Source organism: Rhincodon typus, chromosome 16 (genome assembly GCF_021869965.1).
Source record: "Rhincodon typus isolate 14 chromosome 16, sRhiTyp1.1, whole genome shotgun sequence".
Classification (NCBI taxonomy): Eukaryota; Metazoa; Chordata; class Chondrichthyes; order Orectolobiformes; family Rhincodontidae; genus Rhincodon; species Rhincodon typus.
The window spans coordinates 10861939-10889554 of NC_063347.1; the positions used below are offsets into that span (position 1 = coordinate 10861939).

The window sequence follows — 27616 nt, forward strand, 5'->3', positions numbered from 1 at the left end:
GTTAACTCTGTTTTCTCCTCCACAGATGCTGCCAGACCTGCTGAGCTTTTCCAGCAACTTTGTTTTTGTTCCTGATTTACAGCATCTGCAATTCTTTTGGTTTTTATTTCGAGTCGGGATCCTTCTTCAGAACGGCCATTTCTGAAGAAGGGTCCCAACCTGAAATGTCAACTTTCCTGCTCCTCTGATGCTACCTTACCTGCTGTGTTCCTCCAGCTCCACACTGTGTTGTTGTTGAAACTGCCATCCTCTCCTGGTCTGGTCAACATGTGATTCCAGACCCACAGCAATGTGGTTGACTCTTAACTGCCCTATGGGCAATTAGGAATGGGTAATAAATGCTAGCCTAGCCAGTGACACCCTCATCTCATGAATGAATAAAAGAAGTGTTCTTTGAGTGAATCACATGTACTCTGGATAAGGAGGAACACATTAACATAATAGACTTAAATTTCCAAAAGGCATTTGACAAGGTGCCACATAATATGTTATTGTGCAAAGTAGGAGTCCACATGTTGTGGGTAATATATTAGCATGGATAGAAGACTGGCTGGCTGGCAGAAAACAGAAAGTAGGCATAAATCAGTCATCATTTTTTCTGATTGGCAGATGTGAGAAGTGGAGCCCAACAGGAATCTGTGTCGGGGCCTCAGTGTTTTGTGATTTATATCAATGACTAAGACGACAGGAGTGAAGATATGGTAGGTGAACTTGTAGCAGGCACAAAAATAGCTCGGAAAGTATGTTGTGAAGAGGACATTAGAAGGCTGCAGATTGATAGGTTAGGTGATTGGGCAAACATCTGGCAGATTTGACGTAAAACATAGGGAAAATGTGAAGTTCGCCTCGGCAGGAAGAATAAAAAAGTGGAGTATTACCTAAATGGAGAACAACTGCGGAATTCTGAGCTGCAGAGCGATCTAGGATTTCGTGTGCATGAATCACAAAATATATTTATGCAGCAAGTAATTAAGAAAGCTAATGGAATGCTATCCTTTATTCTGAGAGGAACTGAACATAAAAGAAAGGATGTTCTGCGACACTTATTAAGGCATTGGTGAGACCACATCTTGAATATTGACTCTCTTTATTTAAGGAAAGACATGCGCGCATTGGAAGCTGTTCAGAGGAGATTTGCTTGATTGACACTTGGAAGGAGTCTTATAAGAAAAGTTTAGATAGACTGGACTTGTTTTCACTAGGGTTTAGAAAAGTAAGAAATGACTTGATTGAAGTGTGTAAGATTCTGTTGACAAGGCAAATATGAAATGGATGTTTACTCTTATGGGCCAGTCCAGAAACTGGAGGTGATGTTTTAAAATGAGGAGCTACCCTTTTAGGACCAGGATAAGGAGAACTTTATTCTTGGCAAGTTGTACAACTTTGGATGTGGTGGATATGGGATCATTGAGAATCCTTGTGTTGGAGGTAGTTAGATTTTTATTAGGTAATGAAATCAAAGGTTAGCAGGAGTAGATGGGAAACAAGAAACAGATCAGCAATGACAGGTGGAGCGGGGTCAAGGGCCAAATGGTCTATTACTCCTCATTTGTATGCTTCCATATCCCTCAACTCCCTGACAGATCAAAAATCTGTCTTTCTCAGTCTTAAATATATTCCATGATGGTGCATCCAGAACCCTCAGACATAGAACTTTAAAAGATTCACAACTCTTCAAATGAAGACATTTCTTCTCAGCCCATTGTAAATAATTGGTCTCTTATGCTAAATCCATGACAGCTTCTCATCGTAGGACAACCCACTCACAGAGTCATAGAGTAATACACCACGGAAACAGATCCTTTGGTCCAATCCGTCCATGCCAACCATGTATCCCAAACTAAATTAGTCATTAGTGAGGACACTTTTGGAATACTAAGTACAATTCTGGTCACCCTGCCATTGGAAGGATGTTGTTAAACTAGAAAAGGTGCAGCAAAAATTTACAAGTATGTTGACCAGACTGGAGGGTTGGAGCTATAGGGAGAGGCTGAATAGGCTGGGGCTATTTTCCCTGGAGTGTCAGAGGCTGAAGGGTGACCTTATAGAAGTTTATAAAATCATGAGGGGCATAGATAAGGTGAATAGTCAATATCTTTTTCCAAGGGTAGGGGAGTCCAAAATTAGAGATCATAGGTTTAAGGTGAGAGAGGGAAGATTTAAAAGGGAGCTGAGGGGCAACTTTTTCACAGAGAGGGTGGTGCATGCTTGGAATGAGCTGCCAGAGGAAATGGTAGAGGTGGGTAAAATTACAACATTTAAAAGATATTTGGATAGATACATGAAAAGGAAACATTTGGAAGGATCTCATCCCAGGGACCAATCTAGTGAACTTTTGCTGTACTGCTGCCAGCGGTCAAGACACTCGGCCTTGGATCTTCGGGTAAACATCCTCCAAGGCGGACTTCGGAGTACACAACAACGCAGAGTCGCTGAGCAGAGGCTGATAGTCAACTTTGGTACCCATGAGGATGGCCTCAACTGGATCTTGGGTTCATATCGTACTATAGGTGACCCCACCGCTCTATTAACTCTCACATAAACACACTTTCACGCACACACACACACACACACACTCACAACACACACACACACACTCTCACTATCTCTTTCCTTCACACAGACATATGTAAATCTATGGGGTGAGTTTGTATTTGAAGATACATTCTATTTTGTTCAAAAACCACACAATTTATAGACAGTCAGTCAATGAGGCGTTTTATAAATTCCTACTTTAGAAATAAAACCAGTCTGACTCCAAACCAAAGCACAAACAGATGCTAAACAAGGCCTCACACCTAACATGCATTGTCTGACCTAAAATGTCACCTCCTCTTTGCACTGATAAAACCTTTAGTTCTCTCAGGACAGTGACGTGAAATAAATTCAGGGATTTACATATATATATATTAATCAATTAAAACCTTTGAGCTGATTAAAGATTTAACAGTATCTTAGGTTTATTTAATATATCCTCATCAGTTATTGATCCTTTGATCTTTCACTTATAAATTCTGTGACTGATGCCAGCTCTTTCACTCAAACCTGAAGAAGGAGCGAGACTCTGAAAGCTTGTGTTTTCAAATAAATCTGTTGGACTATAACCTGTTGTCGTGAGATTTTGTGACCTTGTCCAATTAATACAAATATAATCTTCCTCAAATATGGCGACCAAAAAAATATGAACAGTTACCATGTTATAAAAGTTATTTGAGAAGGAATTGAAAAACAAAAATACCAGAACTGAGTGGTTATGCCTATCAAGAAAGACTGAACAGAGTGAGGGTTTTTTTCCTCTGGTAGATAGAAAACTGAAAGGTGACTGGATAATCATATTAAAAAAGATTAAAGGTTTTGAAAGGATAGATATAGTTTGAAAGAATGAGAGTAACCACACAGAAATATATAAGATTGTAAGAGAACTTGACAGATTGCTCACTTGGAAGACATTTCTTCTCATGAAGGAGACTGAAACTAGGGGGTGCAGTTTAAGAATAGGAGGGTTCTCCCTTTTGAGTTGGAGACACGAACATATTGTTTTCTCTGAGACGTTTGTTAATCTGTGGAATTTTCTGCCCATGAAAGTAGTGGAGACTGGGTCACTGAATTCATTCAAGGCTGAGTAAGAAATTGGATAGATACGAGAGTCAGACAGGAAAGTGAGGGTGGGGGCAAAGGGGTTGGAAATACAAAAAGATCAGTCATGATCATATTGGATGGTGGAGCAGGCTCAAAGAGTCACATGGTCCAATCTGGTCATAAATCATATTTTCCTGGATGTCTTCGCTTGTAAGGGAGTCCAGAACTTGGGGCCGTAAATTTAAGATAAGTTACTAATGAATCCGATAGGGAAATTCAGGGGAAACCTCAAGACCAATTGATTGGTTAGAATGGGGGCTCTTTAGCTCAGGGAATGCACTCAAGGGGAATCAAGGGGAATTCAAAGCTAGATAAATCTAGGAGGGACAAAGGAATAGAAGGATCTGTTCACGGAGTTAGAAGAAGAGTTAGACAAGGAGAAGGCTCATGAGGAGGATTAGGTAACAGCATAAAAGACGGGTAAAGAAGGCAAATGGTACGTTGGCCTTCATTGCGAGAAGTTTCGAGTACAGGCGCAGGGATGTGTTGTTGCAGTTATACAGGGCCTTGGTGAGGCCACAACATTCCTGGAATATTGTGTTCAGTTTTGGTCTCCTTTTCTGAGGAAGAATGCTCTTGCTCTCAAGGGAGTAGAGCGAAGGTTTACCAAGCTGATTCTGGGAAGGCGGGTCTGACGTATGAGGAGAGATTGACTAGGTTTGTATTGCTTTCGCTGGAATTCAGACAAATGAGGGGGGAGTCTCCTAAAGACTTATAAAATTCTAACAGGACTGGACAGGATAGATGCAGGGAGGATGTTCCCGATGATGGGTGTGTCCAGAACCAGGGGTCACAGTATGAGGATTCGGGGTAGATGATTTAGGACGGAGATGAAGAGACATTGCTTCACCCAAAGAGTGGTGAGCCTGTGGAATTCATTACCACAGGAAGTAGTTGATGCCAAAACATTGAATGTATTCAAGAGGCGGCTAGATATAGCACTTGGGGCGAATGGTACCAAAGGTTATGAGGAGAAAGCAGGATTAGACTATTGAGTTGGACAATCAGCCATGATTGTGAAGAACGGCAGAGCAGGATTGAAGGGCTGAATGGCCTCCTCCAGCTCCTATCTTCTATGTTTCTATGACAGTAACGTTGAGGATTATCAGAGCAACCATGATCTCATTGAATAGCAGAGCAGACCTGATGGGCTGAATAGCCTACTTCTGCGCCTTTGTCTTATGATCTTCTGGTCACTGTCTAGTTGGACTAAATGGCCTGCTTGAGTTGTAACTACTTTGGGTAAGCAGTCAGCAGCCATTTTACTGCATCAAATGAAGGTTTTAAAAACCTGATGACCATCAGTATAGGGTAAAAGGAAAGTGAGGAGTTTTGCAGCTTCTAAGTCATGGACCCATATGTCTTTCAGAATCAGTGAACATGACTTTTTTTTAAAAAGCAATATCCTTTTCACCACCAATTTTCTCAATCAATATCTTAAAACATCCACAAACTCCGCATTAGCTCAGACATGGCAGTATCAATGGTTGTAAGTGTATGAAACAATTGTGGGAAAAGTGTGGAATAATGGAAGACTGGCTCAGTAAACAAGGTACTAGAGGAAACGTGTTAATTGGGCTGGACAATAATAGAAACAAGCTGGTTTTATTAGATTAGTGAAAACAATTTCTGACGCACTGCATGAATGCCACTGGGTTCAAACGTACAATACTACTGCAATTTTCACAATCTTCTCCTTTTTCCAAAGTTGCTAAATCCTATGTCAGCTCACAAGAGTATGGCAATACTTCCTTTCCCCTCTCTAGACTGGGCACCCGAAAGGATTCTATATTTAGTTTGTTGTTTCCATTAGACTTTTTTATATTCCCTCATGGACGTGGGCGTCGCTGGCTGGCCAACATTTATTGCCCTTCCCTTGTTGCCATTGAGAAACTGCCTTCTCCGCTCAATGGATTTTTTTTAAACTTTGAGGGAGGCAATGGCCTAGTTGTATTAACACTATTCTATTAACCCAGAGAGACGTAATGTTCTGGGCACTTGGGTTCGAATCTTACTGTGGCAGATGGTGAAAAATGAATTCAATAAGAATTAAGAGTCTAATGATGAATGCATAATTATTTGTTGATTGTCAGGAAAGTCCGATCTTGTTCACTGATGCCACTTTGAGAAGAGAACTGTCACCCTTACCGGGTCAAGCCTCAAAGTGATTCTAAACCCGCAGCAATGTGACTAACTCTTAACTACAAAAAGATCAGTCATGACATTATTGGATGGTGGAGCAGGCTCGAAGTGCTACATGTTCCAATCTGGTCCTAAGTCATATTTTCCTAGATGTTTTCACTTGTGATGTAGACCAGATAGTGGGGCCATAAATTTAAGATAAGCCACAAATGAATCCAATAGGGAAATTCAGGGGAAACCTCATGACCAACTGATTGGTTAGAATGGGGAACTCTTTAGCCCAGGGAATGCACTCAAGGGGAATTCAAAGCTTGATAAATCCAGGATGGAGAAAGGAATGGAAAGAACAAAAACAGAAGCTGCTGGTAAAGCTCAGCAGGTCTGGCAGCATCTGTGAAGAAAAAAATCAGAGTTAACGTTTCGGGTCCTGTGACCCTTCCTCAGAACAGTCACCTCACCTGAAATGTTAACTCTGATTCTTTTCTTCACAGATGCTGCCAGACCTGCTGAGCTTTTCCAGCAACTTCTGTTTTCCTGATTTACAGCATCTGCAGTTCTTTTGGTTTTTATTAACGAATAGGAGGATCAGTTTATGGAGTTAGATGAAGAGTTAGACAAGGTGAAGGCTCATGAGGAGGATTAGGCAGCAGCATAAAAGACAGGACGGTGCAGTTGAGGATTATCAGAACAGCCATGATCTTATTGAATGGCAGAGCAGTCCTGATGGGTTGAATGGCCTCCTTCTGCGCCTTTGTCTTATGGTCCTTTGGTCACTGTCCAGTTGGACTAAATAGCCTGCTTGAGTTATAAATACTTTGGGTAAGCAGTCAGCAGCCAAAGCTCACAGAGTATTGCCATAGAAGGATCACAGCAAATGAAGGTTTTAAAAACCTGATGACCATCAGTAGAAGGTAAAAGGAAAGTGAAGAGTTTCACAGCTCCTAAATCAAGGACCTATATGTCTTTCAGAATCTGGTAACATCAATTATACATTTCTTTAAAAAACTACATCTTTTTCCTCACCTATTTTCTCAAAGAATATCTAAAAATTTCCGCTAACTGCGAATTAGCTCACACATGGCACTCTCATTGCTTGTAAGTGTATGAAACAATTGTGGTCGAGTTGCGGCCTCTGGGCAGATAGGGATGGGCAATAAATGGTCCCCTGGTCAGTGATGCCCACATCCTGTCAATAGCTCTTCTAAAAATAAAGTGGATTATCTAAATTAACCCAAAATACAGTGGATTTTATTTTGATGATGTACGAGAATTTGATTATAAGCAAGGATCATTCCCGCTCCGAATTAAAAAAAAGAAAATCGTTGGTACTTTATATTGTCCATCCCACTTATGTGGCACTGAGGCACCTCTTCAACTCACTCAGAGTGTAGGTGCAGGTCACTTGGACACCGTCCTGACTGGGAGCTGTATTGCCACTCCTTCACTGTCAGGGGATCAAAATCCTGGAAGTCCTTTTCCAGAACGACTGTGGGTGCATCTACCATTCAGTGTGCCGCCATCCATATTTTCTAAGTGCGTGGGTCCTTTTGATGATTATTTGGGACTGTATGTCCAAGGCTAGCCTCCTCCTGGTCTAATGAGAAGAGTCTCATTGAGTGATCTTGATGTAGATTATTGTGTATCTGAACTATTTATCAGTGATAGGAATAGGCTGTATATTATGACAAAAACCCATCCCGAGGTATGTCTCCCATAAGATCCTACTTTCCTTTCTCACAAGGTCCTTGAAAAACCACCACAGTGAACGGTACTTTTGCACTCAGCTCCAGTATTGACCCTTTTAGGTCCTTCAAGACCCATATACAACAATTACGCCACATGGACGCAGAGGTTCAAGAAAGCAGCTCACTAACACCTTCTCAAGGCTGATTCAGGATAGGCAACAATAGCTGACCTTGCCAGCCATGCCCACAAAATAGTAAAAAAAAATTTTTTTAATTCATTTGTGGGATGTGGGCGTCTCTGGCTGGGCCCAGCATTTCTTGCCCATCCCTAGTTGCCCTAGAGAAGGCGGTGGTGAGCTGCCATCTTGAACCGCTGCAGTCCTCCTGCTGTGGGTTGACCCACACTGCTATTAGGAAGGGAATTCCAGGATTTTGACCCAGTGACAGTGAAGGAACAGCGATATATTTCCACGTCAGGATGGCGAGTGACTTGGAGGGGAACTTGGAGGTGGTGGTATTCCCAGATACAATCCCAAAATACAATAACATCTATATCTCAGAAATACTTCATCAGTCGCAAAGTGTGTTGGTTTTCCTTGAGGTTGTGAAATGTGTTGCGTAAGTACACAATATTTTTTCATCTCTCAAAATGTGTAACTGTGGCCATGCACTCAGCTGTGGTAGGTGTTATTGTAAATGAGATGCACAAAATGTATGAACAATGGCGCAGCAAGAAATATTCTATCCTTGAAGGACACAATGTGAAATTTGGCATAGGACGAGGTTTTAATCCTAGTTCGAGGAACAAGAAAGTGCTACTTTCCAATACGCCTTGGGATCAAAGGGGTCTTGATTAGAAACCTGGCTCTGAAGGAAACTGCACTGTGAGGCTATAAATGAAACCTCCTCAAGCGTTTTACATTGGGAGCACAGCCAGCAAGTCTGGCTGGGTGTCACAGGGCTTAGGATTTGTAAAGAGTGATCTAATGCAATGTTCAGATTAATCTTTCCTCTAGAACAGCTATGACATAGGACTAGCTAAACCAAATAGTGTTGAGTTAAGGTCGGTACTTTGCAGTAACTCATCATGGTTTAATCTACTGTATCACTGGACTGCATTTTCAGGTCTGCCACCATAGGTGGTTGCAAGCTGAGTGCACGGTGCAAGACTCATCCTCCCCTTGTCCAGTCCCTACCCACTTACATCTGCGATTCCTGACACTTTACGTCAGTTTCAGAATTTCCAGTTTGTGGGCTCCAGCTGCCTCCTCTTTACCGTGGATGTGGAAGCCCTTTATATGTCCATCTCCTATCAGGGTGGTCTTAGGGATCTCGGCTACTTCCTGGAATAAAGACCTGAACCATTCCCATCCACCACCAGCTTCCTCTGCCTGGCTGAGCTCATCCTTACCCTGAACGACGTCTCTTTTAACTCCTCTCACTTTCTAGCAATTTCTGTTTTTGTTTCTGACTTCCAGCATCCGCAATTCTTTCGGTTTTCACGCACCATCCTGTTGCCTTTGTGATCATTTGACCCGGATCCTTCGAGCAGATGCCCAGAGTGAATGCCTCAACAGGGCACTGTGAGCTGATCAAAATGCCTCAAGTAGGTGGTCCTGGGATGTCAGGAGGACTCCCGGTGCCATTTTTAGACTCAAGTGGAATGGATGACATATCTTTACTGGTGCAACTGAAGTGATTGGCATGTGTACCTTTCACGTACAATGTGGAAAAGTGCCTTCTCATGCCATTTCTTTTCCATGCCTCTGCCACTTTGGATCCCGTATAGAGCCCTCCATTAAAACTATCCGTGTATTGTACAAAAGAGAGAACAAAGTGTTTAGGAGCTGAGATTGGGTACCAAGGAAAGGTGACCTCAAGGGAAATGAGGGCAGAGTACTATTAAATCAAGAATTTCGGAATCAAGTCAATGTGCAGAATTAATAGTAAACATTTTTCAACTAACATAATTCGGAAGAGTTTCAGAGTGCACATTTACAGGACTATTGTAAATCAGATTCCATCTGCCTGCCATCACTTCTCATATTATTATAAACACACTGCTTTAGAAACATTAATGATGTTAAGTGCACTGGCACAGTGCCAGTCTTCTCTCTGTTTCGAATGTTTGGGTGTTGTGGCTAAAGGTTAGGGCTGGACTGATGAGTAGCTCCCTCAGTCAGCTTCTGATGAAACCTGGCACTGAATTAAGAGGTTTTCAGTGATCGGGCCTCTTCAGTTTGTGCTCATTTATCTGAAATTCAGTCTGGAACATTTCACACCCATCGTAAAGATACCGTTCCTGTTTGACTTTGAGGGTCAGGCACCGTCTTTGGCAGTGCAAAAGTGGGCCTGTTAATTCTGTCAGGGCATAGTAAAGTGAAAGATACAATCTGAAACCTTTACCTGTTCCCAACGTGTTTCAGATTAAAACAAGGCAGCCCAGTGATTTGAAAGACACCCTGTTTCCAAGATTCTGCCGCTTCCTATACTTAAATATCGACTACGAAAAATAGTCTTCAATTATTTGGAAATGCCATGAGGGTGGGAAAAATGGTCAATACAGACAAGTTCCTTCTTCCCCAGCTAATGAGCTATATTAATCATATGGCTCTGTACAGTGCAGAAGCAGGCCATTCAGCCCATCAAGTCCACACCAACTTCCAAACAGCATCCCTGGGACCCTGTAAACCCTGCATTTTCCAATCCACCTAGCCTTCACATCCATGGACACTATGGGCAATTTAGCATGGCCAATCCACCTAACCTGCATATCTTTGGACTGCAGGAGAAAACCTATACAGACACAAGGAGAATTTGTAAACTCCACGCAGTCACCCGAGGCTGGAATCAAACCTGGGACTCTGGCACTGTGAGGCAGCAGTGCTAACCACTGAGCCACCATGATACAGGTTTAAGTAGAAGCTCAGGCGGATTTCAGATGATGTGTTGTGCTCCCTGAGTTTAACTCTGGAGTTTTGTGGATGATGAGGTGAGCAGGAACACACACTGCTGCCCAAATCCCTTTTCAATTGCCTCGTGATTTTCAATTCACTCATGCTTCTGCCTCCCACGGGAGGATACGCGTTTGTGGACAACAGGGAAGAACCGGCTCAGCTTTGGCAGTGATGCCTTTATTGATGTCAGGTAACATGCAGATTGTCACTGTCTTGGATTGAACAGAAAGAGCGGTGCTGGGCTGGAAAGCCAGAGAGAGCTCAGCGAAGCATGTGTCACCACGTGCAAATGATCGCAGGGCAGGGAACTGAAGGAGGGAGAAACAGAAAATAAAACAGTAAGGAGTTAAGCAAGCTGTGGCTCACTCCTTTAACAAAGTGAAGGCTGAGGACTAACCTGACAGAGGTCTGTAAGAAATGATGGATGCAGCAAAGATATTTCCATTTCTAAGGCTTACACAAACTAGGAACTGTAAACGTAAGATGGTACATGTTACAGCTCACTCAGTCAAATTGAGTCGCAGTTGCAACATTCATATTTTACATGCGTCTGGAGCTTTACATAGTGAGAGTAAAGGTTGCAAATTTCTTTCCTCCACTTGGCTTCCACTCTTGCCACCTGCCACTGGTGTGTCTTGTAAGAATTTACAAGGCGATACTCCACCTGTTGGCCATGTTACTAACCCACCTTCCTTGACCAGCAAATCTTGTGTTAGGACTTGAACCTGGAGCTCCTGGCTGAGAGGCAATAACACTCCTGATTGTGCCAAAAAATTCCCTAAACATGAAATTATCACTAATAAATCCAGTAATGGGATAATTGGTGGAATGAGGAACTTGCTAGCACTTAGAGAAATTAAGACATAGTACACACTCCAATGCAGGTTAGGTGCCTTCTCAACCTCTCCCCTCACCTGAGGCATGGTGACCCCTCAGGTTAAACCACCACCAGACGCACCCTCTCTTTCTCTCCTCTCTCTCTCTCTCTACAGGGAGAAAGCAGGAGAATGGGGTTGAAGAACTTATCAGCCACGATTGAATGGCGGAGCAGACTTGGTGGGCCGAATGGCCTAATTTTTGCTCCTATGTCTTATGGTCTTATGGCCTCCCCTCTCTAATAAGAGATTCGCCCTTTGGCTTGGTAGGACTATGGAGGCTTTTACATGGAGGCATTTGGAGGGAACCTAGATCAGGACATGAGGGAGACAGGAATACATGAATATGTTGAAGTAGTGAAAATAAATAGAATGAAAGGAGGAGGCTCATGTGCAGAATAAGCACCAGTAAAGGGCAGGTAGACTGAATGTCCTGTTTCTGAGCTTTAAATTCTATGTAATCAGGAACAATATTCCCTAATGTTCCCCCAGGGTTAAAAATTGCTGGCATTTCCATTTGCTGCTGTGACTGCTCTGTGCTAATATCCTGTGGTTAATTGTTGGAATCAATCTTACTCTGCAGATGTTACAGTGACAGAGAGCTTGTATGTACAGGTAGCATGAAAGCTTAGAGACCAGTGCAGTGTGGACAGTCCTGGTTGGGTTACACACAATGATTAATGACTTCCAGGATATTACTAACCTTCTGACTGTTAATTGGGTCTCGGAGATTCCAGCTCAGTTCACATGGCAGACATTAAACAGCAATCAGCACGCGCCGTGGTTAATGCTCCCTACACCCCACCCAGAACTCCACCCCCCTACAGGGGAAGATCATGTTCGCTTGCTTGCCTGTGCATGCTGCTGCAAAGTGCTGTGTCCAGGTGTGCGTTGCCTACCTTATGGCGATCGGCAGCTGGAATGTTATAATTCTCGGCCCTCAAATTGGAGGCAGCGACAATGAAATCCATGTGGAAGTTTGCATCGTTGTCCTGCAGATTTAATAATTCTCGTTACTGAAAATTAGAAATGGGCTTTTTCATTTGTATTAAAAAAAATAACTTTTTATTTGTTTTGTCAACTATTATCTTTCTCTTTACATAGGAATGTAGTAAATAGGAGCAGGAGTGGGCCATTTGGCCCTTGAGTTGCTGTGCCATCCTATAAGATCATCCAATTCATTCCCTTGTTCCTGCTTTCTCCTTATACCCTTCGATCATTTTAGCCCTAAGAGCTATATATAATTCAAAAGACCCCTTAAGTGAAAGGCCATGTACCATTACTACAAAATCTACCAAACAAAACTTTTCACTCTACCTAGGTCCATGTGACAATAATAAATCAAATCAAATCAAAAATTATGGCTCACAACAGAGAACCTTGAACAATACTGGTTAGCCCCTCCCAGGAACAGTGGATGAAGGTAATATCATTAACCCTTACATATCATATCATCTAACTGCCTTATAAAAGTAAGAACTGCCTTATAAAACACGACCCCATCAGAGGAGTGGGATAGCGAAGAAGGCGTTTGGTATGCTTGTATAAGTTAATGGGTTGACCATAGGAGTTGGGAGGTCATGTTGCAGTAGTACAGGACATTGGTCAGGCCACTTTTGGATTATTGCATGCAGTTTTGGTCTCCCTGCTATATGAAGGATGTTGTGAAACTAGAAACAGTTCAGAAAAGATTTACAGGAATGTTGTCAGGGTTGGAGGGTTTGAGATATAGGGAAAGGCTGAATAGACTGGGGCTATTTTCCCTAGAGCGTTAGAGGCTGAGGGGTGACCTTATCGAGGTTTATAAAAGCATGAGGGGCATGGGTAGGGTAAATAGGCAAGGTCTTTTCCCTGAGGTGGGTAAGTCCAAAACTAGAGGGCATAGGTTTAAGGTGAGGGGTAACTTTTTCATGCAGAGGGTGGTGTGTGTTTGGAATGAGATGCCAGAGGAAGTGGTGGCTGCTGGTGTGATTACAACATTTAAAAGGCATCTGGATGGGTATATGACTAAAAAGGGGTTTAGAGGGATATAGGCCAAATGCTGGCAAATGGTACTAGATTTATTTAGGGTATCTGGTCGGCATGGACGAGTTAGACCGAAGGGTCTGTTTCCATGCTGTACATTCCTATGGCTGTATGATGTTACTGTACATTTGCTGCCCATCCTAGGCAACATGGGGAGTGACAAAGTTGATGACTGAGTACACAGGTACTGAGTAAAGTACCACACTTTATGGCTGTATGAAAGAAAAACAATGATGTTCCTGCTGTTACAAAAAAGAAATGCTAATCTTGCAAACCAGATCTTCCCACACCATTGCCACCATTTCCACACCAACAACACTCACAAAGGTCGCTACCATCCAGCCCTGAGGGGCATCGATAAGGTGATTACCCAAGGTCTTTTTCCAAGGATAGGGGAGTCAAAAACTAGAGGGCAGAGGTTTAAGGTGAGATGGGAACGATTTAAATAGGTCCTGAGGGGTAATTTTTTCACCAGGATATGGAACGAGCTGCCAGAAGAAGTGATAGAGGTGGGTACAATTACAATATTTAAAAGACATTTGGGCAGGTAAATAGATAGGAAAGGTTTAGAGGGATATGGGCCAAATGCGGGCAAATGGGACTAATTCAATTTTGGGAAACCTGGCCAGCATGGAAAAGTTGGGCTGAAGGGCCTGTTTCCTTGCTGCGTGACTCTAAGATGTGACAAAGCAGCCCGCTTGACTGGCACCACATCCACAAACATCCACTCCCTCCATCACCAACGGCAGCCGCAATGTGTATTATTTACAAGATGCACTCAGAAATCCACCGAAGATCCTTAGACAGCACCTTCCAAATTCATGGCCACTTCTAGAAGTACAAGGGCAGCAGATACATGGGAACACCACTGCCACCTGCAAGTTCTACTCCAAGTCACTACACCATCATGACTTGAAAATATATCGCTGATGCTTCACCGTCACAGAAACAAAATCCTGGAATTCCCTCCCCAAGATTTCCTCCCCATTGTGGGTCTATCTAAAGCACAAGGATTGCAGCAGTTCAAGAAGGCATCTCACCGCCAACTTCTCAATGGCATCAAGGGATGGTCAATAAATTCTGGCCCAGCCAGCGACACCTACGCCCCATGAGTGAATAAAGAAAAGCAGAATGTGTGAAAAGTAAATAATTAAATTGAAGATAATAGAGTAAATGTAGGGCTCATCTGATGGGCATTGCTCCATTATTCACCAGCACAAGAAGGAGACTGCATGCTCTAAGAAATCACAATTTGAAGGTATAGCTGACAGGAAGTGCAAGAAACCTCCAGGAAAGCCAAACAGGAAGGTGGAGAAAAACGACAAAATTCCTTTTTAAAATTCTCTGAAGAATCTGTAATTGGTGAGACCAAATATACCTTCTCAAAGTCAATAGGTTGCATCTCACATCCAGTAAAATCCTTATGAGAAGAGAGGAGATTTTTCAATTCCATCAAACGCTCGTCATCTGAAATAGAAAACAATTGAGAAGGTGAGTTCAGAGAAAGTTGATATTACAGAATAAAGGTGATGAGAACTTGGTCCAAATATGTAAATAGAGTCAAGTCACCATAGCCCTACCAGATCATAAGGCTTCTCTCTCAATAGAGAGGGATGACTGGTGGTGGTTTAATCTGAGGGTCACTATGCCTCAGGCGAGGGGAGAGGTTGAGAAAGAACCCTTAAATATAAACCACCATCAGTCTCTCTTTCTAATGGGACAGCAGGCCTCTAAAGTAAATATAACATATTCTTCAAGTGTCACCACAGGCAATGTTTCCATGTACGAAATAAGATTAGCAGTATGAAAACAGTCAGAAATGATCATGCACTTGTGTATTCAAAGGTTTAACAAGATCTTTTGATCTCTGCAATCTGTCTGAGTCAGCTCTTTTATTGCATGCGTTCCTATTTTTGGAAGAGGGTGTCAGAGAAATGTTACAGAGAGCTTTCAATTATAATTGTCGGACTAGAGCTGGCAAATTCAGAACAATTGAGCTTCATTTTGACAACCCACATTTCTGAAATGACAAAGATTTACCCCAAACATTTTCTTTCTAAATATGAAAACGCAAAACACACGAACTGATACAGAAGTTGGAGTGAGCATGCTGACATGAAAGGTGGGCAATTACATTCCCAAGGCCATCACCAGGGTGTGTCTGCTCGACTATTTATACAATTGGCCAGATCACAAGAGGTTGATGGAAGCTTGCAAATTTAAATCTTCAGATCAAATTTACTGCAGAGAATAAAAGAAAAAAATACATAGGGCACTTTGAGGAAAAAGGACTTATTTCCAGTACTCAACTGTTCATAGAATCATAGACTGCAAAAGAGAGCCTGTACTGCCGAAAATACACTATTACCGACACTAGTCCTACTTTCCTGCACTCGACCCATAGCTTCGAATATGACACTTCATGTGCTCCTACAAGTACTTTTTAAAGGTTGTGAGCTTTCTCACCTCAACAACCCTCCCAGGCAGTGCATTCCAGATCTCTGCTGGGTTAAAAGGTTTTTCCTCAAATCCCCCCTAAATTTCCTGCCTTTCACTTCAAAATTATTGCCCCTGTCACTGACCATTCAACTAAGTGGAACAACTGCTTTCTATTCAACTTGACCATGCCCTTTGTAATCTTATATACTTCCATCAAATCCCCCCCAATCTTCCTTGCTCCAAAGAAACAACCTGAGCTTATCCAGTCTCTCTTCATCGCTGAAAAACTCCACCTCAGAGATCATTCCAGAAAATCTCCTCTGCACCCCCTCCAGTGCAATCACATCCTTCCTATTGGGTGGTGACTAGAACTGCACACAGTACTCTAGCTGTGGTCTAACTAAAGTTCTGTACAGCTCCAACATAACCTCTCATGGCTTATAAGTTATGCCTTGACTGATAAAAGCAAGCATCCCGTATGCTTTCTTAACCACCCTACTACAATGTTGATCACCCTGCCACCTTCAGGGATCTGTTGACAAGCACCCCACCTCTGTTTCCCTGAGCTTTCTAATGTTTTGCCACTCATTCAGTACTCCATTGTCTTGTTCCTCCTTCCAGAGTACATCACCTCATATTTATCAGTGTTAAATTCCATCTGCCACTGATCTGCCTATATGACCAATCATTTATATCCTTCTGTAACCTAACACCTTCCTCCTCACTGTCAATCACTCGGCCAATTTTTGTGTCATCCACAAACTAACTTATCAACCCCCAGCAATCTCATCTAAATCATTTATGAATATCACAAACAATATGGGACACAGCACTGATCCCTATGGCACACCACTCACAATGGGCTCCAGTCACACAAACAGCCTTTTACCACCATCCTCTGTCTGTCTTCTGCCTCAAAACTAATTTTGGATCTTGCCAAATTATGAGCTTTTACTTCCTTTATCAGTTTCCCATGCGGGACCTTGTCAAAGGTTTTGCTGAAATCCATATAAACTATATCAACTGCCCTCATCCAAACACTTGGTCACCTTCTCGAAAAATTCTACCAGATTTATTAGGCATAATCGCCCTCTGACAAAGCCATGCTGACTATCCTTGATCAAACCTTGCCTCTCTAAATGGAGATTAATTTTCTCCAATAGATTCCCTTCCACTGACGTTAGCCTGACTGGTCTATAGTTCCCTGGTCTATCTCAACTACAATTCTCGTAAAGTGGAACCACATTAGCTGTACTCCAATCCTCTGGCACCACCCTTGTGATCAGAGATGAGTTAAAAATTTGGGTCAGGGCCCCATAATTTTCGCCCTTGTCTCCCGCAGCAACCCGGGACACAATTCATCCGGACACAGGAATTTGTCCACTTTTCAATCTGCCGAAACCTCCAATATCTCCTTGCTTCTTCTATTAATCTACTCAAGAACAGCACAGTCTACCTTCTCGAATGCTGTACTTGCATCCTCCTGCTCCCGAGTTTAGACTGAGGTGAAGTACTCATTTATCACTCTACCAATATCCTCCAGCATCATGCACAGATTGCCCCCTTGGTCCCTACTCTTTCCTTCCCTCTGATTTACTTGTAGAATATAGAATCCCTACAGTATGGAAGCAGGCCCTTCAGCCCATACCATCCCTCTAAAGAGCCATCCCACCCAGACCCAACTCCCAATCCTATCCCTGTATCCCCACATTTCCCATGGCTAGCCCACCCAGCCTGCATGTCACAGAACGCTATGCGCAATTTAGTACGGCTAATCCACCTAACCTGCACATCTTTGGACTGTGGGAGGAAACCAGAGCACCCAAGGGAAACCCACACAGATGTGGGGAGCATGTGCAAACTGCACACAGATAGTCACCTGAAGGTGGAATTGAACCCTGGCACTTTGAGGCAGAAGTGCTAACCATTGAGCCCAAGCCACCACAATTGCTTGGGATTCTTCCTAATGTTGCTTGCTAGCAATTTTTCATGACCGTTTTTGCTCTCGTAATCACTTTCCTGAGATTCCCCTGCACTTTTTATACTCCTCTAGGGCCTCTGTTATTTGCTCCATTTGTACATGTTACCTGTCTCTCTTTTTCATCCAGTCCTGAATATTCCTGAATACACCTAGGATTCTGTGAGCTTCTTGCTCCTACAGTTCACCATAAAGAGAACAAATTTCCCTATACTTCTCCCAGTAACCTTGAACACCTCCCACTGTTTTGCTGTAGATTTATCCTCAAGTAGCTGCTCCCAGTCTATTTTACTCACCACTACTCAGTGCCATGAATCTCCCTGCCTATAATGACTGAGTAGGATAGGCTGACGTTCTCAGGAAGTTAGAAGAGTGAGGTGTGCTGTTCTTGAGGGGGGTAAAATTCTTAGAGAGTTTGGCGAGGGAGGTGCAGGGACACTGGGTTGAATTTAACAGACTTCTCTGTGGTGAGCTTGGTGGCGGTGGAGCATTTAAACAGGCAGGAGAAAGCAGGGAGAAGGCCTACCATCTTCCCATCTGTGAGACAGAGAGACCCATGGGCAGCTCCCTTCCTCAAACCCCCATCCACTGGCCCACTGAGCCACTGAAGTGGGAAATTAATGGCCACATCAGGGCCCCATTTTGCCATAACTGCACTCACTCTTTTTCACACAGACAGTGGTTCCTGTGTGGAATGAGCTGCCAGAGGAGGTGGTAGATGCAGGTGCAGTTACAACATTTAAAAGACATTTGAAGGTACATGAGTAGCAAAGGTTTCGAAGGAAACGGGCTAAACACAGGCAAACGGGACTGGTTTAGTTTGGGAAATTTGTTCGGCATGGATGAGTTGGACTGAAGTGGTGTATGGCTCAATGACGCTCCTCCCCTCACTAGATCTCACCCCATCATCTGTCGTTTGTGGCCTGGATTCCTCAGTGTGTGTATTTCCAACAATTCCTATCACTGTCTCATTGGCATTGCTGAGTGATGTAAAGCTTCCCACCTCTGACTGACCAGCAGCTGGTGGGACTCCATTCCTGGTGCCATTTAACCTTTTTATGATACATTTATACATTGTACTTCTCCCTTACTCAATGTACAAAAGAGCAGGACTTGCAACGGTGACCGTCTGGTTAGTGACAGAGGAGAACAGGAAGATACTATGGACAAACCCACCTGCAGAATTGGCAGCTGCCTCCATCTCTGCGTCATTAGTGTGGATGGTGACCCCTGACTTTGGGGTGAATGGAGGAACATCGACAGATAGCAGTATCTGCTGGACTGTAGCTCTGTCCTGAGAACTCACCATGCAATAACTCTGCGCGTACAGGTTAGCTGCTGCTATGATATAATCCATGTGGACGTGCTGTTAATACAAGGGAAACAAATTCAGTCAATGCACCAATGCAGTACCATAAAAAGTCATCCCAGCATGGGAAAGTAACTGAAACAGAGGTTCAACAGTCAAAAATGCATTCTTGCACATGTTTACACGTGTACACGCTTATGGTTACAGCATATGGAATCTCAGGTATGTAGCCAACACCAAGCTCATAGCCAGAACAAAAGAAAAGAGAAAGCTGGCTTAGTCAAAACACACAGTGAGTCCTTTGGACTGAATAAAATGAGACAAAGACGAATATTACGGCTTTAAATGGCAACAGAAAAGTCAAGATTAGAAGCATGAGATACAGGGACAGGGAGTCCTCACTCTAAGTCTCCCCTTTAAAAGTTTTTATATCTAAAAGCTCCTCATTTGAAGTGAGACTCCCATTCTTGTGCCTCATGCGTCATTACATCGCTAGTGAGGGCCCCTAATTGTGCTGCTAAAGTTAGTGTCATCGTCTCTGCGTTCTGCAGTCGATGATTATTGTGTTTTGTTTTAAAACAGTTCACTGCTTAGGTACTGAGGTCAAGTTCTTTTTCATTGTTTAAGAATAAGGGGTAAGCCATTCAGGGCTGAGATGAGGAAGAATTTCTTCACTCAGAGAGTTGTGAACCTGCGGAATTCTCTCCCACAGGAAGCTGTTAGGGTCAGTTTGTTAGATATATTGAAGAGGGAGTGGGACGTGGCCCTTGTGGCTAAAGGGATCAAGGAGTATGGAGAGAAAGCAAGAGTGGGATACTGAAATGGCATGATCAGCCATGATTGTATTGAATGGCAGTGCAAGCTCGAAGGGCTGAATGGCCTACTCTGGCACCTATTTTCGATGTTTCACATTTCTCTGCCTTTCCACCTCTGCTGGCAGAGGAATTCCTCCAGACTTTCCAAAAAATAATAATTCTCTGCTATATATTCTCTATTGTACTTTATCTCTGCAGCTAGAATACCTGAGAAACTTCTGCTACATATGTACTTTTTTTGTAACTTTATTTAAAGACTTGTCTACAAGCTACAAGTCTGCTTTCTTCACCAAAGAATGCACAGTGTTGCACACATATGTGATGGTTTTTCAACTCTTACAGTAGCTTTTCTGGAAAAATTGTCCTCAGGAACCCTACTCTACCTTTAACATTGATCCCTTGGGGAAAATACTTTATATGGGGAGGTAATGGCCTAGTAGTCTTGTCACTAGACTAGTAATGTGGAGGTTCTTGGCTTTGCATGGCAGATAGTGGAATTTAAATTCAATTTTATAAAATCTGGAATTAAAAACCAAGAGATAACATTGTCAGTTGTCATTTAAACTGTTCTGGTTCCCAATGTCGTTTAGAGAAGAATGTGTCTTTAATTGGTCTGGCCTACATGTGACTCCAGACGCACAGCAGTGTGAACGACTTTTAACTGCCCTCTGAAATGGTCTCGCTGGTCACTCACTTCAAGGGTAAATAGGGATGGGCAACAACTGCTGGCCTTAAATGATGCCAATATCCCTTGAAAGAATAAAAAAGTCTATAAGACACAGGAACAGGAGTAGGTCCTTCGATCCCTCAAGCCAGTTCCACAATTCAATAGGATCATGGCTGATCCGACATTCCTCAAGATCACATTCCTGCCTTTTCCCTGTAACCTTTGATTCCCCTCCTGATGAAGAATCTATCTGTCTCAGCCTCAAATATACACAAGGACTCTGCCACACAGATTTCTGTGGCAAAGCATTTCAAAGATTCATAACCCTCCTCATCTCAGTCTTAAATTGGCTGCTCTCTGGGCCTGGGCTCTCCCATGAAGGGAAACATCCTCTCAGCATTTATCCCATCAAGCTACTTCAGAATCCCAAGAGATATCTGCAAAGGGTCTGAGCCCATGGGACTACAGGAAGGGCATCACAATTAAAATCCAAGGCTGTGGAGAGAATATTTTCCAAGTTAAATCTTTGCCCTTCTACAATTAGGTTTTACATCTAATCGTTGCAAAGCAGCTGTAGATTTCCACCTAGAATGAGGTTTCACCTGGTTAGCCCCGAAACCTAAATCCGGATTTTTTTGTTTCACACAGACATATGTGAATTAATAAATGGACAACAAACATTGTAATCATGTTCTATCTCTATAAACATTGTACAATAGGCACTGCCCCTTGCTAGTGAGATCCTACTGAAATTTCAGGCTGGGCTCCAATATTCAAGTGCCTTTGTGGGTGCACACACTGATATTGGCACCTCTTGGGCAATCAATTGATGAGGTGGTGCCACAGTACAATAAAATGAAACCCGCATTGCATGGATCATGTATCTGCATCCTTTACCTGGCTTCTACCACTCATCTACAGTTGCGAGGGGTTGCTTCATTGTTGGCAATGATATCTTTTGGATGAGACCTTAAACTAACGCCCCAGACCCAGACTGATGCAGAAGATCCTTGCACTGTGCTTCAAAGGAGAAGAAGGTATTTCCCTCCCATGCCCAGGCTGATATTTATCCTTCGATCAACATTACAACACAGTTGTAACCTGAACTTGGACCATGTTTGTGTGCCCCACTTTGGTTCCTGCAGCCGAAAGGGCAATACCATTTCTTGGTGGAATCTGGAACTTTCAAGATCGAGGTTGAGGGAGCAATGGGAAATCCGGTGGTTGATCCCAGCCCTGTTGGCTTCGCACTCCTTTGATACCAGGACTTAAAGGATCCACTCCTGTTCCACTGGAATCTTCTGCAGCTGTGTGAATAGCTCAATGTTGGCTGAAAGAAGGACTCTCGAATATGACACCACCAACTCTGTCCTGACTTGAGGGACCAAGGGTGTGCTGATGATAAAGTCACCATAGCTCCAGACAGGTTAGGGCCGCTGTTTTATTGGAGAGAGATGACTGATGATGCATTTAACCTGATAGTCACCACACCTCAGGCGTGTGAGATTGAGAGGGTAGGACTTTCATGGTGGCCTCAGCTGGCACAGGAATCAAACTCACTCTGTTGGCATCACTAACCAGCCATCCAGCCAACTGAGCTAACCAACCCCATTGCTGGTGATAGCCCTCCCAGTGAAACACAGAAGTGCAAACCATTGTCTGTTGGGACCCCTGACCCCTCCTGTGCGAATAAGGAACAGTTTAACATAGAACTATGCAGCTACATAACGCCAAACATGATGAACAGGAACGCTTATGGTGTGTAAGAGGTATCTTTGTTGCACTGTCTTTAAAAAGTGAGGTTTGTTCTTTCTGTATGAAGTATAATTTCCCTGTTAATTCATGTCTAATTTGCATTGGTTCCATGTTGTGATAAAGTATTAGCCACTTGGCAAATCTGATCATTTTGGCTTAGGGCTCCCCAGAGGGAACTGTGATTGGGAGGATTGAGGAGTAGACCAGGGTATTGCTGGGGAAGGATCCTTTCAGGATGCTGAAAGGGCAGAGAAAGGTAGGTTTTATCACTCTGGAAAGGGTAGAAGTGATGGTGCAGTCTTGGGTGACCTAATCTTCTTGAATCCCACACCTGCCACTGACGGAGCAAACAAATTTGGTTAGACCACTGATTGCCGCAAGGTTGCAGCCACATTCTGTGTAATCTAACTACTTGGAGTTTGTCCGATTCTTGCCTCTTGTGACATCTCCCATTTTAATTACTTCGTCTTTGGCAGCCATAGCTTCAGTTGCCTATGTCCTGCATTCTGGGACTCCACCGTCTTTTCCTCTCCAACTCTTCTCTTTACTTTTATGATGTTCCTCAAAACCTACTTTTTGACAAAGCTTTGTGACACCTGCCTTTTATCTCCATGGGTAGTTTTGATGTAAAATTGTGTTTGAGAACGTTCCTCCTCCATTAAAGATGCTATATAAATGCAAGCTGTTGTCATTGGATTAGCAGGGAAGAACAGAAGTCAGAATTAACAAGGCATGAACAATGCCAATGAGTCATGCTGAGGCAGACCTGCTGCTTTGATGTTCTGACGGCTAAGGCTAAATGGATTCTCTTGGGACCCTGTCCAATGTCTCCAACACACTTACGATGTAAACACGAGATACAATTCCAAACAAAACTGTACAAAGCACTGAGTAGTGTTCAAGTTGGTCATTTAAAGGTCGCCCTTGGGGCGTTGGAGAGATTGTACCTGGTGTACTCGACAGAGTTATAGTCCCCTAACTAATGTCCTTGACTGGGATTTCTGGGATTGAAGAGACTGTCTTATGAGGAAGGTTCGAGCAGGCTAAGGGCGGCACGGTGCCTAAGTGGTTAAAGCACCAGGGTTTGATTCCAGCCTCGGGCGACTGTAGGAGTTTGCATGTTCTCCCCATGTCTGTGTGGGTTTTCTCTGGGTGCTCCCGTTTCCTCTCACAGCCCAAAAATGTGCAGTTTAGGTGGATTGGCCATGCTAAGTTGCCCATAGTGTCCAGGGATGTGCAGGCTAGGTGGGTTAGCCATGAAGAATGCAGGGTTACAGAGATAGGGTAGGGGGTTGGCTCTGGGTGGAATGCTCTTTGGTGGAGCAGTACGGACTAGGTGGGCTGAATGATCTGCTTCCACAGTGTAGGGATTTTATGATTCTATGACTGGGTTGGGCCTGTATTCATTGGAGCTTAGAAAAATGAGAGGTGAGCTGATTCAGATAGACTAGGATTCTGAGGGAGCTTGACAGAATAGATGCTGGGAAGATATTTCCCCTCATCAGGGGGAATCCAGATCCTGGGGGAGCAGGTTAACCATAAGGTGTTGCCTGTTTTAGACAGAGATGAAGGAGAAATTTCTTCTCTCAGAGGATCATTAGTCTAATAAATAAGGGTCATAATAATTAGGCCAACAGCAGATCTAATAGAGGTTTTCAAAATCATGAGAACCTGGATGTGGATAACGGTTCCTGCTCTTAAATGGGATTAGAATAGTTAGGTGTTTAGTTTTGACTGGCACAGATTTGATGGGCTGAAGGGCCTTTTTTGCACTGTAACAATTCAACAATTGATTCTATGGAAGTCTCCTCCCTAGAGAGAAATAGAGGCAGGTCATTGAACGTATTCAAGCCTGAATAAGATAGATTTACGATTGACAATGGAGTCAAGGCAGAAATTTGGCATTGAGATCAGAATCAAATCAGCCACGTTCTTATTGAATGGTGCAGCTGGCTTGATGGGCTGAATGGCCCGCTCCTATTTCTTAAGTCCTTATCATTTGAGTAGAACAATCCTTTTGGAATGCCAGTGTTATTGGGTTAGTCCACTTTGTGGTGTTTTAAGGTGGTGGAATTAGGTCATCTTGGTTCGTTATGAAGGAGGAATCAGAAATTACATGGGCAAAAGTAGAACAATTAGAATATGAAGAGATGTGGGTTTTGCTACAAGAGCTAATTATCCAAAGGAGTGGGAGAGACAGGATTGTGAAAATCTAACTGAACGTTCATGAATGGATCATAAAAAATTATTACACTTCTTACTCTGGCACTGAGCTAGAAGTCTGGTTGGTGAGGACGAGCAAACACTGGCCTATTGGATTCAGCATTAATGCATCCAGCTGTACAACTTTAACAGTAAATACATCTGTGCCTTAAAAACACCTGCAAAACGCAAATTGCCCAGATAAAGGACACTGACTGAACTGTTAACCAGCTATCACTCTGATCCAGAGATCTCACAGAAGATAAAACGACCTCCCCACCTCACTCATATTTCCTGCATTAATACCAATCACCGCATTTCAAAGCCATACACCATCTGCGAAGCCTGATGCGGCACTAAACAAAATGCAATCTTTGGAATTCCCTTCCTCAAAAAGCACCGGACGCAAAATCTTTAAACATGTTTAAGGCAGAGGAAGATAGATTCTTGCTTACTGAGGGGATGAAAGACTCTTGGGGATATACGGGAGTGTAGAATTGAGTTTAAAATCAGATCAGTCATGATTTGATTTTATTGGAGCAGGTTCAAAGGGCTGAGTGGCCTACACTTGTTCCTTGTTCAAATGCTCATAACGATTACAAGGCAGCGGTCCATTGACAGTATTTAGATTGTATCATTAGGGTGGGGCAACACGGTCAAATTATTCATTCAGCCCACACACCTTGAACTCTCCAGTTTTGTCTAGTCGTCATTTATCAATTGTTCCATTCCCTTTATGTCCCTTTCTTTGGGAGACGCTTAAATCCTTCCTTTTGGCTTTACCTTTTAATGGTTCTCTGGCTATTCTTAGAATTACTGCTCTCATCCACTGAGAGTCTAACGGTGACCATGAAATCGCTGTCAATTGTCGAAAAATCCTACCTGGTTCACTAATGTCCTTCAGGAAAGGAAATCTGTCATCCTCACCTGATCTGGTCTACGTGTGACTCCAGATCCACAGCAACGTGGTTGACTCCGGGGACCCAGGTTTGAATCCTGCCATGGCAGATGGTGGAATTTGAATTCAATAAAAATCTGGAGTCAAGAGTCTGATGATATCCCTGAGTTGATCGTAGGAAAAACTCATCTGGTTCACGAATCCTCTTTAGGGAAGGAAACTGCTATCCTCACCTGGTCTGGTCTACATGTGACTCCAGACCCACACAAATGTGGCTGACTCTTAACTGCCCTCTGGGCAATTAGGGATGGGCAATACATACTGGCCTAGTCATCAACACCCACAACCCATGAATGAATAAAAATAAAGTCTCAGGAACATGTGACGGAACTCATCTGCAGGCAGTTTCGAAGGTAAACACAGTTCCATACCTTTCTACACTACTTTTCTGGGGACATGGGTTCAAATACCACCATGGTAGATTGTGAAACATGAATTTTAAAAATATTGAATTAAAACTAGCCTAGCAGTGCCCATGTAACCATTAATGATTATCGTAAAAGCTCATCTGGTTCACTCATGCCCTTTAGAGAAGGAAACTACTGTCTTTACCCAGTCTGGCCTACATGAGACTCCAGACCATTACCAATGTGGTCAATTCTTAACTGCCCTCTGGGAAATTAGGGTAATAAATGCTGGTACAGCTGGCCCACATCCCATGAACAAATAAAAAGTTAACATTGGCTTATATTGAGCCATCATTGACAGGGGTGGCACGGTGGCTCAGTGGTTAGCACTGCTGCCTCACAGCACCCAGGACCTGGGTTTGATTCTGCCCTCAGGACTGTCTGCGTGGAGTTTGCACATTTCCTTGTGTCTGTGCGGGTTTCCTCCAGGTGCTCTGCTTTCCTTCCACACTCCAAAGATGTGTAGGTTAGGAGGATTGGCCCTGGGAAATGCAGGGTTACAGGGATAGGGTGGGTCTCAGTTGGATGCTTTTTGGAGGGTTGGTGTGGACCTGATGGGCTGAATGGCCGACTTCCACACTATAGGGATTCTATGGTCACACAGCAACAGGATTAAACTTCTACCCTTCAAGACTTCTGACTTTCTTAACTGGATAAAGGATGGCCCATTGGCTCAGTTCCTATTTGACAAATAAAAGGAGAACAAAAATTTGAGAGGAACTCATCCCCAGATGTTCTTCGTTGGCTTACAGTGTTTGCTTCAAAAGATTTTTCATTGCATGTCAGCATCTCTGGCGATGCCATTATTTGATACTCATCAATTAATTGACTCGAAATGATGGTGATGAGTCACCTTCTTGAATCACTACAGTCCATGTGATGCAGGGACACCACTCAGGCTTTGAAATCAGTGACAGTGAAGCTGCAGCAATTTATTTCCAAGTCAGGAAGGTGGGTGACTTGGAGGGAAACTTGCAGGTGGCTCTTCAGTTCTGAATAAGGGTCGCTGAGTCTGAAGCATTAACTCTGTTTTCTCTCCACAGAAGCTGCCAGACCTGCCGAGATTTTTTTTGAAAGGCAATTTCTGTTTCTGTTGCAGGTGGTGATGTTCCCATGTATTTGCTGATGTTATCCTTGGTGGTGGGCATGGGTTTGGACATCTAAGGAACCTTGGTGAATCTGCAGTGCATCTTACAGATGGTACACAATGCAGCAGGGATAGAATGGAGGGAACGAACTTTTAAGAAGTTGGATAGGGTGCCAATTGAGTAAGCTGCTTAGTCCTGAATGCAGCCGAGTTGATCGGTATTGTTGGAGCCAGAGTAATTTGTAAAAAAATATATTCATGATATGAGACCTTCAATGGCTAAGCTGCACCCATTGCCCAACCCTAATTGCCCAGAGGCAGTTAAGAGTCAACCACATTGCTGTGGGCCTGGAGTCACACATAGGCCAGACCAGGTAAGGATGACAGTTCTTTCCCCTGAAGGACGTTAATGAACCAGATGCATTTTTCCCAACAATCGGCAACAGATTTGTGGTCATCATTCGATTCTAAATTCCAGATTTTTTTTTGTTTAATTGAATTCAAATTCCACCACCTGCCATCGTGGGAATCAAACATGGGTCCCAGAATGTTATCTGGGTCTCTAGACTTACAACTGGCGATAATACCACTAGGCCATCACCTCCCCTAAATCCAGGCAAGTGGAAAATAATCCATCACAGTCCTGGGTTGTGCCTTGTAGACGTGGACTGGTTTT

General features: G+C 43.3%; 1 protein-coding gene across 1 annotated transcript in view; it reads right to left on the minus strand.

The window, feature by feature from the left end:
* Window positions 1-27616, minus strand: part of uba1 (ubiquitin-like modifier activating enzyme 1) — a 272418-nt gene that overhangs the window by 122726 nt on the left and 122076 nt on the right. Inside the window, exons 17-19 of the mRNA XM_048606255.1 lie at window positions 18917-19106; window positions 14702-14790; window positions 12198-12290 (exon numbers count right to left, since the gene is read on the minus strand). Coding sequence (XP_048462212.1) covers window positions 12198-12290; window positions 14702-14790; window positions 18917-19106 — 372 coding nt within the window. The remainder of the gene's footprint in view (window positions 1-12197; window positions 12291-14701; window positions 14791-18916; window positions 19107-27616) is intronic.